Source organism: Pleuronectes platessa, chromosome 15 (assembly GCF_947347685.1).
Source record: "Pleuronectes platessa chromosome 15, fPlePla1.1, whole genome shotgun sequence".
NCBI classification, from domain to species: domain Eukaryota; kingdom Metazoa; phylum Chordata; class Actinopteri; order Pleuronectiformes; family Pleuronectidae; genus Pleuronectes; species Pleuronectes platessa.
The window spans coordinates 23,921,427-23,936,273 of NC_070640.1; the positions used below are offsets into that span (position 1 = coordinate 23,921,427).

Consider the following 14,847-nt stretch of genomic DNA (forward strand, 5'->3'; position numbering starts at 1 on the left):
TATTAGATTTTCTTTACAGATGTCTGTGGGAAGAGACTTGCACAGACTTGCTCCAAATGGCATTACTTTTTGAGCTTTGGCTATGAAAATTAAGTGTGTGTGCTGAATGCATGTGAATAAAAACATTTGACAGAGTTTCAGTGGAGGCCTTTATCAGTGGGTAACTTAACAAAAAAAACTGTTACTTAAATAAGGCATTCATATTCAAACTTAAACATACAAATCGAAGTTTTGTTAAACAAAAGCACCAGACCTTATCAATGAGGATCAAGAGAAATACAAATTAACCATGGCATTTCGAACTGCTCTTCCTGCTGGTTCATCTGCTTGATGTGGTGGTGGTGGTGGCTGCAGCTGTGGTACTTCTGCCTCAAGTGGTGGTCTGTCCAGGATGTCTTCATTCAGAGGAACTCTTCTCAATTGGGCAATGTTATGAAGAACAATGCAGGCAGATATTATATTGCAGGCCTGCTTCGGCTCCACACGAAGATAGTTCAGGCAGGCAAATCTGCATTTTAAAACACCATTGATACGCTCAATTGTTCCCCTTGTTGCGCTGTGTGCATTGTTATACCTCTGCTGTGGGTCACATGTGACAGTAGCGAAGGGGGTCATAAGCCACCGTAGAAGTGGGTAGCCACTGTCACCCAGGAGGATACCATCCGGCGCAGTTTGTTGCAGTCTTCTGTAGAGATGACTTTCTCTTAGAATCCGTGCATCATGTACAGAACCAGGCCATCTCACAACACAGTTGGTTATTTTAAGGTCAGCATTCCCTATGAGCTGCACGTTGATACTATGCCGTCCCTTTCTGTTGACAAATTCCCATTCTCTTTCATGGGGTGCCTGAATGTGTATGTGGGTGCAGTCAATGGCACCAATAGTGTTAGGCATCCTGGCAATTGAGAAGAATTTTCTCTTGGTTTGTGTTATTTCTTCCTCAGTACCTGGAAATCTCACATACTGGTGAATTAGACCAGCCAGGGCTGCTGCCACTGAATGCATGACGTGTCCCACTGTAGACTTTGTCACAGCCAGGCCATCTGCAATGACTTCATAGAAGGATCCACAGGCAAAGAAACGTAGGGCAATAAGCACCTGCTCCTCCACAGGTAAGGCATGACTCCTTCTTGTAGGACGTTGAAGATGTGGGCGAAGAATTTCACATATATACAAAATATCTTCTCTTCGAAATCTATACCGTGCATAAAGCTCATCATTTGAGTACTGCTCAATGAAATTACCTCGTTGGACATACTGACGAGGCTTGTATCGTCTCTGACGGTGCCGCAGGACATGTACTATGGATGTCATGTTGCAGAAGCAAAGGTCATTGACCTAACGAGCCCAGTTTTAAAGTCTGTGACCTGTTCTTTCTCACCTGCTTTCAATTTAGCTTTATGGTATTTAAGGCCTTCCTTAGTGATAGGGCTTTCTCAGACAACATGGAGAAGAATAAAGGAAGTAATTTCACAACAGCAGAGACAACGGCCCTTTTGGAGGGTGTTCGTGCCAATTACCAGGCCCTTTTTGGAGGTTTTAGTGGTCCTGGACAGAGTTCTCTGTCCTCAAAAGTAAAAAATAAAATATGGGCCGACATAACAAGGCAAATTAATGCCACTGGTAGTGGCCAACGGCGGAGTGTTGAGCAGGTTCGGCTTAGGTGGAAAAACTTAAAGCAAAAGGCTACGAAGGACCATTCTGAGGCGAAAAACCCCCAAACAGGGAACAAGTCCATAAAACGTGGGGAGTTCACTGATACGGTTTTGGACATCATAGGAGGTGAGAGTTCCCAAGCCTTGTTTGGAATACTGCCAGCTGGTACAGGGGAGTCAATCGACCCCACGGAGCCTCTGAACCTGTCTGCTGAATTGGTCACCCTCACCCCTGTGGAGCTGGCATTTGAAGAGCCCAGCACAAGCCAGAGCCCTGTCTTGGAGGAGATGTGGAATCCACCGGCACCACCACCACCATGTAAGCGCAAAAGGCAAGCTGAGAAGGGGGATGGCTACAATGAACTACTGAAGGTGGAAACGGAACGGGCTCAGCAACAAATAATTCTAACAAATGAACAAATCAAACTAACACTTCTTAAACAAGAAGAAGTCAAGTTAAGAATTCAGTTGCTGGAAAAGCAGTTAAAAGACTGAAATGTATACTGCATAGTTTAACACTGTTTGTTTAATAAATCACATTGTTTTTCCTTCATAATTCCTTGTTAATTGGAGTTTGTAATGTCACTTACACGCAGTAGTGTAATGTTTATTCTGTGTTGCACTTCTGACGCCGATTTGTTAAAGCATTGCAGTGAACAGCGTGCATGTTTGCAGAAAAAAAAAAGGAACGTGAAAAGGAAATAAACATTGATCAAACAGCAGTGAAGCTTAGTTGTATTAAACAAAGAACTTTGGGAGCAGTTACACTTCAACTGTTCAAATCCACCTCTGAGGTGGGATCAGGGTGATCCTGATTTTTAGGATCAAACTGATCCAGATTTCCCACTTAAGTTTTGAAATACTCAACAGCAGCTTTTAATCCGGATCAAAGGCAGGATTGGATTGCCAAATCTGAATCTGAATCTTCAGGATCAGATTTGCTTTGAAATACCCGTTTTTAGGATCTGATCAGGATTTAATCCAATCCAGGTGGATTAATCCTGTGGGATCATTTTGAAATACCGGCCCCAGAGCATACGGCATCACCTTATGGCTCGACACAGAGTGGGCAGAGCTAAAGCACTCCGAGCTCTTGACAGTAGATGGCAGTATATATACACCAACATGTCAGTGAAATAATGGTAGGATCTTGTCTTATATCTAAAAGCAAAAGCATTATCGTCATATATAATATATGATAAGTTCCTGCTGTTATAAATGAGGTCACTTGTCCAAAGCTGTTCACTGAATCAAAACCAGGGTAAAGCGTCCAATCAGATGCTTTCTAAACAACATAATTTAATACACAGTCCAACTGCAATGTCTTAAAGAAGAAGAAGCTTATATAGTATTTTTACCAGAGGAAGTTTGAGATAATTTCCCACTGATAAGGTTTACATCATTTTAAACCAAAACGTTTCTAAGTCCAAACAAAATATTTTGTAAAACTACTCAGGCTGAGAACATAATTTACCTAAACTATACAATCTGAACAAATATCTATCTGCAAGTACTACTCAGTGATCTGTGAAGTAACACAGACGACAGAGGGGTGATTAACTATGTATTCATTTAAACAACACATGGTTAACTAAGGGTTTCAATCTGCAGACACAACCCAAACTTGTCTTCTATTTTAATATCGCCCTCTGCTGGCTCAAACCTGAGCTGAAACACAATTGACAGACAGTGTACTGTCGGGCCAGGGCACTTCACTGTCACTTCATGAATCCAGACAATGCACAGGGAAAATGTGTGCAAGGAATGACAAAGGGAGGGACAAGGAGGGATGTGACAATTTTACAGTTTTCTCTTCTAGTTACACAGATAAACTACAAACTAACAGCAAGATTACTAAACCATCTAGTGTTCCCATGGGTCAGGAAAACATAGCAGAAGCAGAAAGAGAGTGAACTTGTTAGATCTGCGACTTTAGATCAAGCAAAATCACTGCACTGTCATGAATTCAACTACAGTCTATTATAACCATATATATAGTTTATCTGGTAGTTGTGCATTCCCTCCTTGTTCTCCTTATTATGCAATTCTCAGTTGCAAGTTGTGATGCAAGTTTTTGTTGCCAAAAACCTTCTACAATAACTAACCAACTACAATAATATGTGGGAGAGACCATATTGGCAGATGTTTATAGTGCTGATTGGGGGGGGGGGGGGGGGGGGGGGGTCATGGTTTTATAACAGGATTAGAGTTGTACCTTGAGAGGAGAGATGTGGGAGTGGGAAACGTAGCCGTGCACATTCTCGATCTCAGACAGGTTCTTCTCGGACACGTGCACTAGCTCAGGGGAGCGCACCTCGTTGGTAAGTCGTGGGAATCCCTGGTCAAGAGGTGGCGAGTCGTCTTCTTGGTAGTGGTACTGCTAAAAGCAAGAAGGGAGGGAGGAAGAGAGAGTGAGAAAGAGAGAAGGCGGTCATGAGAAGGAAAGAACTTCTTTGTCCATGAAAATCATGGACAAAGAAGTGAATCCATGCTTCATGTCACTGTTCTGATGAGAGGACTAACCATCAACATCATGCTAACAAATTCATAATCACATCATTATTAAGGTTTTATTTTATTGTTTCTGTTATTGTGCAGCGCTTGAAAATTCCACATTTGAAAACAATAATGTTAATTCAATTTGACAAAGATTGAGGCATAACAAAACAAAACATCCAGAGAACCACCAAGTTGTTTTGATTCAGACTGTATCTGTTGTTATGCGATATCGAGTATTAATTATACAAATTCAGTGTCTCTAACGAGTCTTATTGTATTATTACAAAGTTACTGGTCGGCTCTAACTAGTTTCTGTTAAAAAATTTAATATATTTGGACAAAATGACGACTTAACTTGAGATTTCTGAAAGAAAATGAATTTCAAGTGAACAAATCAAGCTTAGTCTTTATGTATGAAAAAATATGATTTATTTTAAAAACAAAATGTTTATATTATATTATAAGTATAGGTTTTGGGTGTCTTAATTCATCGTTCTAGACTCAGATTATTTGGTTACCATGATGTTGTGGCCATTCCCTGCTCTCTAGCATTTATTTCAAGCTTGTAAAAAAACATTTTGCATAATTTTGGGAAGTTTAACTTCATAACAATCTAATAATATTTCTCAATCCTGATATTTATCAGAATATGCATTCTTCCATGTCATGGGTATTGTATGTTAAATGAACATGCAATACCCAAACCCTAACCCTTTCCAAACTATTAGATAGATAGATAGATAGATGGATAGATGGATACTTTATTAATCCCGAGGGAAATTCAGATTCAGTGATAAGTTAAAATCACTGCTACTACAATATGGATCCCTGGTTAACAAACTACCCCAGCGTTGACATGAATAATGAAGAGTAATGCAGTTGAGATGGTTGTGAGACTCAACAAGTGTGAGATGGCCCAATGAACATGGGGTGACTTGCAGATCATTTCCCATTACAGTGCACCAAGATGATGAAATCTCCTTTTATCTTTGAAAAACTCACACATGATGTCAGTGAATACTAACACAAATAGACATGTCCTTGTGTGGTTGATTGCCAGGATGATATTGAATGCAATTTGGATGGGGTGAAAAAAATACTAAAAGACTACCCCCTTCTCACCCAGGGAACGTTCATCAAGGCAGGGTTCATGCAGGGTGGGGTCTGGCCGTTGTGGGGGGACCCCTGTACTGCTGGTGGCCTGTTCTGGAGAGAGCAACAGGACCATATGTGACAACCAACAGCAAACAGAGCAGGTGTGACATAAGAAATGTCCAGAAACAATCAGTCAAATCCAGGATCTCAAGCACAACCATACAGAAGCATTCGCAGGAGGCTGATGCTGTTGCCCAGCACGGCTGCAGTGTCTATGATATTCTGCTCTACCACATCAGATGCCAGCACATGCAGGACACACACAGTATGTTTCAGGTGATTACAAATGGAAACACAGACATAGTAACAGATGGAGAGACAGAGAAACAATTATTATTACATGTCATTTAAGAATGTCCAAAGGGACTTACATTTTTAGAACACTCAACATTTATGAGGGGCCATTTAGGGGTTCAGTATCTTGCCAAGGACACTTCGGCATGCAGATGGGGAAGAGTGGGGATTGAACCGGAAACCTTCATGTTGGAGAACGCCCACTCTACCCCCTTGGCCACACTGCCCCATTATTATCACATCACCCCAGTACATAGTTATATCCTTCAGCTAAATGTCATTGTTGGCAGTAGATCTGTGATATGATGTGAACGCTAGGCATTGTTATAGCCGGGGTGCCTGAAGGCAGTCTGAAGGTACACCCCTGATTGTTTTCTAAATAGCTGGTCATGCGTTAAAATCCCTAGAAATTATAACGATAACTGATTAAAAACGTGACTGGATTTTCTTTCCTGTCTGTGTGATTAAAGCAGCAGATCTACTTCACACTATTTGGCATGTGCAAAGTTTGAATGAGTCAGAGAGTGGAAGCAAGAGAGAGAGAGAGAGAGACATAGCATGGATACTTGGCACTGTTGGCATGTAGTGGTAACTCGAGAGCTAATTCACTGACTTGAAGGCTGTGGATACAAGAGGTTTTTTCAAAAAGAAAAAGGGTGAGTGCAAGCGGTGAAGTTGAAGCAACAGAAGGCAGAGGCTACAGCAGCGGATGAGTCCGGATGTGAGAACAAGCTCAGGGTTGTGAATAAGAGGAATCTTCAGCTTGCCAATCTGGTTCAGGGGTTGTCAAAGATTTTTGTCACAATGTTCACCATTTATGAAAGTGCTATGATTCATGTAAATCCACTGTTTTCAATGCTAAAAGAATAAATAATGATTGTCCCAGAACTTGACGAAAAAGTAAGAGCAGATTCTAGGGTCTCTCTCTCTCTCTCTCTCTCTCTCTCTCTCTCTCTCTCTCTCTGTGCATGTTGGGACTGAGTGTGGTGAGTGAGCTGGAGAAAGTTTGTTCAAATTGTTTGATTTTTCTACCTGTTTTTTTTTGCTCTTTTTTCCCTCTGCACTTGTAGTAGAGGTGTTTTTTGTTTCTGTGTGAGTGACAGTGTCATGAGCAGCAGTTTTTAGTTGTTAGTTGTGTGTTTGTGTTTGTGCAGCATGGCTGCTGCAGGTGGAGGCTCCGGCCTCCACAAGCTAACACGCCGACACGGCATCAAACTGTGTCCGGCTGTGGACTGCTCGGTGGAGGAGGTCAGTCAGGCTGTGGGTGAGGTTGTGGGGTATGACAGTGTGAAGTCGGCCTCACGTATGAACAGTGCTGTGGTTGTGTTTGTGGATAGCATTGAAAAAGCTAGCCAGCTACTGGAGAGGGGAGTGGTGATTCAGGGCTCCTTCACACCTGTGTTGTCCCTGGCCAATCCGGTCAGGAAGGTCCTCATTTCTAATGTCCCCCCATTCCTGAAGAATGAGCTAATAGAGAAAGAACTGGCCAGACATGGACAATTAATGTCCCCCATAAAAATTATCCCCATTTACAGTAGATCTCCACACCTCAAACATGTCGTGTCTTTTAGGAGACACGTGTTCATGGTGCTCAAGAAAAGTGAGGAAGAGTTGAACCTGGTTTTTAGTTTTAAAGTTGAGGATTTCAACTACACGGTGCATGTAACATCAGGGAACATGAAATGTTTTGGCTGTGGGAGGGAGGGACACCTGATCCGCTTGTGCCCGGACAGAGCCGGTGGGGGCCAGTCGGCTGCCTCTGCATCGGGCCCCCCGCCTGCCTTGGCGGGTGGTGACTCGGCTGCTCCTGCACCGGGGCCCCCGCCTGCCTTGGCAGTCGATGGTTCTGCTGCTCCTGCACCGGGGCCACCGCCTGCCTTGGCCGTTGATGGTTCCGCTGCTCCTGCACCGGGGCCCCCGCCTGCCCTGGCTGGTGGTGTTTCCGGTGCTCCTGCGCCGGGGCCCCCCTCCTGCCTTGGCCGTTGATGGTTCCGCTGCTCCTGCACCGGGGCCCCCGCCTGATTTGGCGGGTGGTGGTTCCTCGGCTCCTGCATCGGGGCCCCCGCCGGCCTTGGGGGGGTGCTGGGGCCTCTGTCCTGATGGAGCCGCGGGGCGACACACCAGGTTCACGGGGGGGAGGACAGTGAGGACGTCCATCAGGAGAACGAGGTCAGAAACACTCAAACAGACACTAGAGGAGCAGAGGCAGAGCTCTCTGATGAGGAGGATTTTTTGATGGAGGAAGAGTTTAAAAAACTGTCAGCCAAAAGAAAAAACCCAGAAAACAAGACAAATAGTGACCAAGCTACAAAAGTTTCAAAGAAAAACCCACCGTGTTCTTCCTCTCAGTCAGAGGAACGTTTAACAGAAACACAGGAGAACAAGCAGATGGATGAAGAAGGTTTCTACACCTTCACCAGCATCCGGACCTTTTTACAACAGACTAAGGGCTCAAGACTGGTTAAAGTTTTCCTCCACTCAGTGAGACACTCCGTGTTGAAGGATGAGGATGACCCGTGGTTCACAAAACAGGAGTTTTACCGCCTGAAAAAAATAATGGCAGAAATCCGAGCCCAATTGGCCACTTGATGTTTAAACCCTGTCTGTTTTTCCTCTGTCTGTTTTGACTCTTTATGTTTTGGTCTAAAGACACTCTCATCCAACCTGGTCTGGAGACCAGTAGCCCGTGCCATACTGGAGCGGTGTGGCCCTCACCTGGACTACGCTGCAGGTCTGGCCTCACGTTTGGGGGATCAGGTCAGTCAGGTGGTCAGCCTCCTGCTGAGAGGCTGGAACCAGCAGCTGACTCACCCTGACCTTCAGTTGATCACTGTCATGGACTCATTCAGCCGGACTCCAGTGATCCTCTTCCCGATGAAAACCTTTTGTTCCTGAGTTTAAATGTGGAAGTTCTTTGTTTGAAGTCAAAAAAGAGCAGCTGGTTTTTGGTCATTTTTTTGGGTTTGAATATTGTATTATTGTTTTTTCTTTTCGATCAATTTTTTGATATGTTATAGTAACTTGTTTGGTCGAACTAAACTGAGAAAATTAAATCTCAGAGCAGATTCTAGGGTCTCTCTCTCTCTCTCTCTCTCTCTCTCTCTCTCTCTCTCTCTCTCTCTCTCTCTCTCTCTCTCTCTCTCTCTCTCTCTCTCTCTCTCTCTCTCTCTCTCTCTCTCTCTCTCTCTCTCTCTCTCTCTCTCTCTCATACACAAACAATGTCTTTTGACCCATGTGCAAACCCAACTGGGTAAGAAATTGTAAACTTATTTGGCTCGATTTGATTGGAGGAGTTTGGAAGAGGAGCAGTACATTACTGACGGAGCCAGTAAAAAACTGTTTAATTATTTAATCAGCGTTTGTTTTTCACGACATTTGATGGAGGTGACCGCTTCGCAATTCTTTTAGCAGGAAAACTCTAAAATCCTATTGGTTGGTGTGTTTAATTGTTATAAATATTATAAAATAATTGTCTCTGTCTATGTGTAAAATAAACAGATCAAAAAGATATGATTATTACCAACAGAAAGATGACACACTAGAGACAGAGGTACTGGAAAGGTGAAGAAGAGGAGAGTCTCGAACAGACACAGTCAGTCACAGATCAAAAGGAGAACTCATCTCTCAAAACAGACAGAAGCTGTGAGACCAGTAGTCAAAAATGAACAATGCATAGTAAATACAATCTAACACAAGCCTGCTCCATCATTGTGAAGGTTTATGGTTTATCTCAGGGTTTTATTCTGAAAATAAATGTAACGGGAAAGTTGAATAAGTACTCTGCACTAAATCTGCACTAATTTAGTTTATTATGATTTCATGTTCACAAAGCCTGACTGGTACTTTTTGAAAGCACAATGTGTCAATTGTAATATTCAGTTTATTCCAAAATCCTCTGGAGCGAAATGAAGCATTAATTAATAAAACGCTTATTATTCTTGAGCATGAAAGATTTACTATATATCTAGAATTTAATCATAAATTATTATGAGAGAAATAAAAAGATAAGATGACAGGAAATAGAATTGAATTATTTTTGTATTTTTAAACACGACAGGCAAAATGTCAGCCTACACAGGATAATTAGATAAAGATGACAGAAAGACAGATATAATCTTATACATTTCTATATCAGTTGTTCTGTCTGTCAACATGCCTAAATTATAGGCCTACCTGTTATGATTTGGCCATATACAAATATATGTTAAATAACCAATAACTGCACTAAAAATGTGTGATTGATTGGTGGACATGTGTCAATGAACCCTGGATGCATCAGGGATTGTGTGTGCAATCAGCCAAACCACCACTACTACAACTAGACTCTAATCAGTCCACTGAAGAGATAATTACCAAACAATGTGCTCCAAACCAGTGAGAGTGCAGCAGCTGGGCAACTAGCAGCCATCAGCCAGTAGACAGGAAGTAGTCCTCTCCTCAGTACTCATGTTAAGCAAGACATTTGGATTGGATTGTGTCTACTTTATTATATTTCGTTCTGATGAAAGAGCAAATTTGGCAATTCATGTTGCTACCAGATCCCTCATTAGATTACACAATTATACGTCTGTTTCATCTGTGTTTATCTGTTAGTTTATCTCTACTGAATTAATTTTGGATTCACAAGGGGACTGCTGGGCCTTGGCAGGTGTATGCAGTCTATTGAGTGCCGTTCTATTTACCTCAGCCAAGGAAGACACGTTTTAATGTGTGTTTGTTAGTTAACAGGATTACGGAAAACTACGGGAGGGATTATTACGAGACTTTGAGAAAGGATGTGGTATGGGCCAGTGTATACCACATTATCCGCTGGTTACACACACACACACACATTCACTTGTTCTCAGCTGTACTCTCAAGAGACGAGGACATGATGAGGATATGAGGATGCCAGAAGCATTGTCTTTCTGCTTGAGAGCTGTATAGGCAGTCCAAAACACAGATGTTGTTTACACTGGGTGTTTTTACAAGGGGATGGAGGCAGGTGTCTGCAGCTTCCACTGCTATATGGCTTACTCTAGCAAATTCAATAAGAGGGAGAAAAGGATCTTAACATAAAAACTACAAGCACACCATGTCTGCTATTACAGTGTAACCATCTTACATAGTCAGCAGTTCAAGGAGTATGATCCTTTTTGTAATCATGTCATTGTCAGTTAAATTATCTCTATTATCTATATAAGAGTCTCACTGCATCATATATATATCACCTTGTATGTACTATTGTTAATCAGTTGTGTGTATTCTGATTGGTTGTCAGGCATTCTTGTTATTTCCCTATAAGAATGAATAAAGTATCTATCTATCTCATTCTAATGAGTACTAGGATCCCGTAGTACAGCAGTGTGCCAGGGATCCCTTTCACTCTTACACACAACTGCCATTGAGGATGCACAGCACACGAATAAACAGCTACCACAAGATGGAATCTAACCATGAAGACTTTTTCAATCAGTATTTAATAAAATAGTAGACATGTATTGTTGCAATTCATGGGTAAACCAGTGGAAAGTTTTTACCAGCTGGAAGATCTGGAGCAGACTTATGTCGCTTTGATGTATTAACCTGTGGTGTTTCTGTTGTGTGTTTATAATTTTATTTGCTGTGTCGTCTCCTGCCTTTCTGTGTTCTCCCTGTGTGTTGTGTGTGGCAGGGGGCGTGGCTGGCTGGTGACTGCAGCAGGACGAGGCACACCTGCCTCCAATCCAGCTAATCATCCCTGCAATATAAGCCTGGTCGTCTCGTCACTTCGACGCCAGATTATTCCGTCTTCTACGGTAGCTAGTCGCAGCCTGAACACTCCACTTTCGCTTCACCTGGATTTATGCTAACCGTTACTCTGCTCTTCGCTCCAGAACGCTCGTGTGCCTCCCTGCTCGGCTCTTCGTCCTCCAACCTGCCAAGACCTTCAAGCCAGCCAGCACCCTGCCTCTCCAGCCTACTCCTGCCTCACCAGCAATAAACTTTGTTCCATTACCCATCAACTACCACTCCGTGTCTGCTTTGGGGTCCGAACCTTACTTAAATCGTAACATTAACCACTTTCTCCATGAATAAACCTTCTCAATGTGCCAAAGTTGTGTCCAAACATTGTCATCAACATGAAGCTGTTGTGCAGTGGTAATTACTTCATTGTGCTCTGATGTACGTTTAAATTGACATTAGCAAGTGCCTTACCCACCCATTAAAACACACACACACACACACACATTTATGTAGCATAAATGTACTTTTCTATCACACATCTTTCCCTTTAAGACAAACAACATGAATTGTACATGTGCAAAGACACATCTGCCCACATGTGAGAATCGTGTGAAAGTCGTGTCATAATCATTTGTAACTTGTGTTTTTTTCTAAAAAGAGTTCTGAAAGTGGCTAGTGAACATCTTATTCCACCTCCTGAGCCACAGCCACCCACTTTTTCAGTTATCCAAGTAACTTGAGAGCAATCAATGGGAACCATAAGTGATTTATGAGTTATTTGCAGTTTCTACCATATGTTTTAAGTTTGCAAGATGGTTAAATCCTTGAGACAAGCATATGCTATGCTCAGGCCCGTAGCCAGGATTAAAGAAATACTGAGGTCCAAATTCCGCAGGCCGGAGGGCAGCATCCCCAGAAGCTCTGGGGGAATTTCCCCGATCTCAATATGCACATTTTAAGATGTTTGGAGATCAACAATTGGAAAACAGTAACGATGGTTTTGGCGTCTGTTCGATTTTTTTTTGAGTTTCGATTTCCTGATTTCCGCCGTGGCGTAAGCCCCGTTACCTGCTGTGGTAGCTGTTCTCCCTCCATTTGGTGGGTTTTCCTGCCTGTCGGTTGACACAACGCTGAGCCTACCCAAAAAACACAGCGTTCACCAAATTGTATATTTACGAGAAGGTGATCCACCTACTCACTCACCCACCGCCCACATAAACACACATGAAATGGTGGTGGTCATTAGACAGAGGAGCACATTGTATTTTGGCCTTGTACAAGTTAATTTAAGGCAGTTAAATCATCTTCTTTCTTTTTTTTATAATACCAGACCTCGGTTTCTTCAATGGTAACTATTGCCATTGCTATGCTGTAATTTCGATTAGCAGCCTTCACTGCTACATTATAAAATCACAGCAATTAATTGAACTATATAGTCAGTGAAATACCTTACCATTGGTGATTTTACATTCCTGCTGTTGATGACAATTCCTTCCGGTATGATGGGTGAGCTCATTTAGCAAAGGTGAAGGGGTAATTGTTTTGCAATAAAAACTACAGGTCTATTAATAAATAATATTCCCGGCATAAACATGTACAATATCAAATGTAATGGGCTTGTATAGTCTTCTGCAGTTAGTGTCACTTATTCATTGTATAAGGCCATACATGATACACTGATAACCCCCTAACAGTGGAGTTGCTATAATGAGATGAAACATTAAATGATAGCTCTGAGCTAAATACCATATCTACTGCACTCGTACCAAGCCAAGGCCATTTGACCTCAAGGCTGACAGAAGCCCAGTGACCGATGATAAACTGTGTGAGCATCATTACAGCACTGGAGGAAAACCACCCATGCTCTGGAAACACAACCATGTGAGAGAAGTGAGGAACACTACTGGAGCATTACGTGATGTGTATGAAGCCTCAAAAGGAAAAGGACAATATATATTTTTTCATTTCTGAGATTTAATAGTGTGGTATAGGGACTCAACGTTAAAGATGGAAGAGTTCGTGAAAACTACAAATAAAGCAAAATAGCTGAGGACAAAGAAGTTCAAGTAGATGAAAAACACTGTTGAAATAGTGGCATTTCAATGTATAGGCTGAACGAGAGAGTAAGCAGAAATACTAGATTACTACAATGTTTGTTTGTTCATAATATGTAGAGGCTGAATAAGGGCTTTTGTCCACATGCAGCTGTCAACACTAAATTGTATAGTGTGCATAGAAAACAACGTTCTCTGCATAAAAACGCCTTTAAAGCACGTCATGGTTAAGCTCTGAGCTACAGTGCTGAACTGCTGTTTCCGATCCGAGCCAGAGCACAGCCTCAGATCCTCTCAAGGCCCTGCTGAGTCCAGGCTCAAGACTAAAGGTGGCCGGATGTTTGCAGACAGTGCCACTCAGCTTTGGAACTCACTGCTTGAGTCCAAGAGGATTCTCCCTACCCTGTCTAGTGCCCCTGAGGAAGGCACCTTACTCCCCCAACATCTGCTCCCCGGGCGCCGTACATGGTCGCTCACTGCTCTGTGTGTCCTGCACCAGATGGGTCAAAAGTAAAGGTTAAATTTCCCTACCTGCATGAGTGTGCCTGTGCATGTCTGTGCATGTGTTTGGGACAAATAAATGCATCTTAATCTTAATCTTGAGGATTTGAGGCTTGCTGATTCTGTGACATCTTTAAATCACTTCTCAAAATTCATCTTTTTAACAACGATTTTCATTAATTCCTGTTCACGGTTGTTCTTTTAATATATCTGTTTCATTTGACTATAAATCTAAATTATTATTTGGGGTCGTTTGGGATTTAAACTTTGTACTCTTGACTGATTTTATTTGACTCTGTCCTGTCATATTTTATCTTGTTTTAAGTTTTTGAACGTTTTGAAAAATGCTGTATATATAAAGTTTATTATTATTATTATCATGATTATTATGATTTGTATTATTTTTGTTTATCACAGTGGTGTTACAACTTTTGGAACACCACTGTGCTCATCAATTCCTCTCACAGGAATCACAATATCAACACTTTCAAAAATGTCTGTTACTCTCAAATAAACACTTGAAAAAACTGCTGGAGGATATCTTGCATTAGCTATTCAGTGCTAGCAGCTTGTTTTTTTTAAAATGCATTTAAATTCAACATTTATTTGCCATATTTCATTCATCACTGCTTGACTACTTTATATTTCTTGGTGCTCAACAGCAACATAAAATAAGCTGAGTAATGTCGTTAAACATTGCAATTCCCTTCCTGTAGTCCAATCTTCGGGGGCTGGCTGGACTTTGCTGTGTGCAAATCATTACTGCTCATGTATGGTGTTGTCATGCTCCACTGAGAGGATCCCGCTCTCTGACGTTCTCATATAGCCCTAACCACCAGAATCATGATGAGATGAAAATGTGTGGTGGCATGGCCAAGGGCAGATTCAGAAGCTCTGTGCAGATTTAGTTCGGAATCTCCTAGTGGTTGTGTGCACTTACTTCTTTCTGTGGCTTTATATACCTACAGTAATGCTCTCTTCAC

General features: G+C 42.1%; 1 protein-coding gene across 4 annotated transcripts in view; it reads right to left on the reverse strand.

The window, feature by feature from the left end:
• dlg2 (discs, large homolog 2 (Drosophila)) overlaps positions 1–14,847 on the reverse strand; it is a 204,586-nt gene that overhangs the window by 105,944 nt on the left and 83,795 nt on the right. For 3 of the 4 annotated variants that reach the window (XM_053441264.1, XM_053441254.1, XM_053441255.1), the window contains 2 exons: positions 5,277–5,360; positions 3,871–4,035 (listed from right to left, as the gene is read on the reverse strand). In XM_053441264.1, coding sequence (XP_053297239.1) covers positions 3,871–4,035; positions 5,277–5,360 — 249 coding nt within the window. The remainder of the gene's footprint in view (positions 1–3,870; positions 4,036–5,276; positions 5,361–14,847) is intronic. The other variant, XM_053441256.1, reaches the window with a different exon arrangement.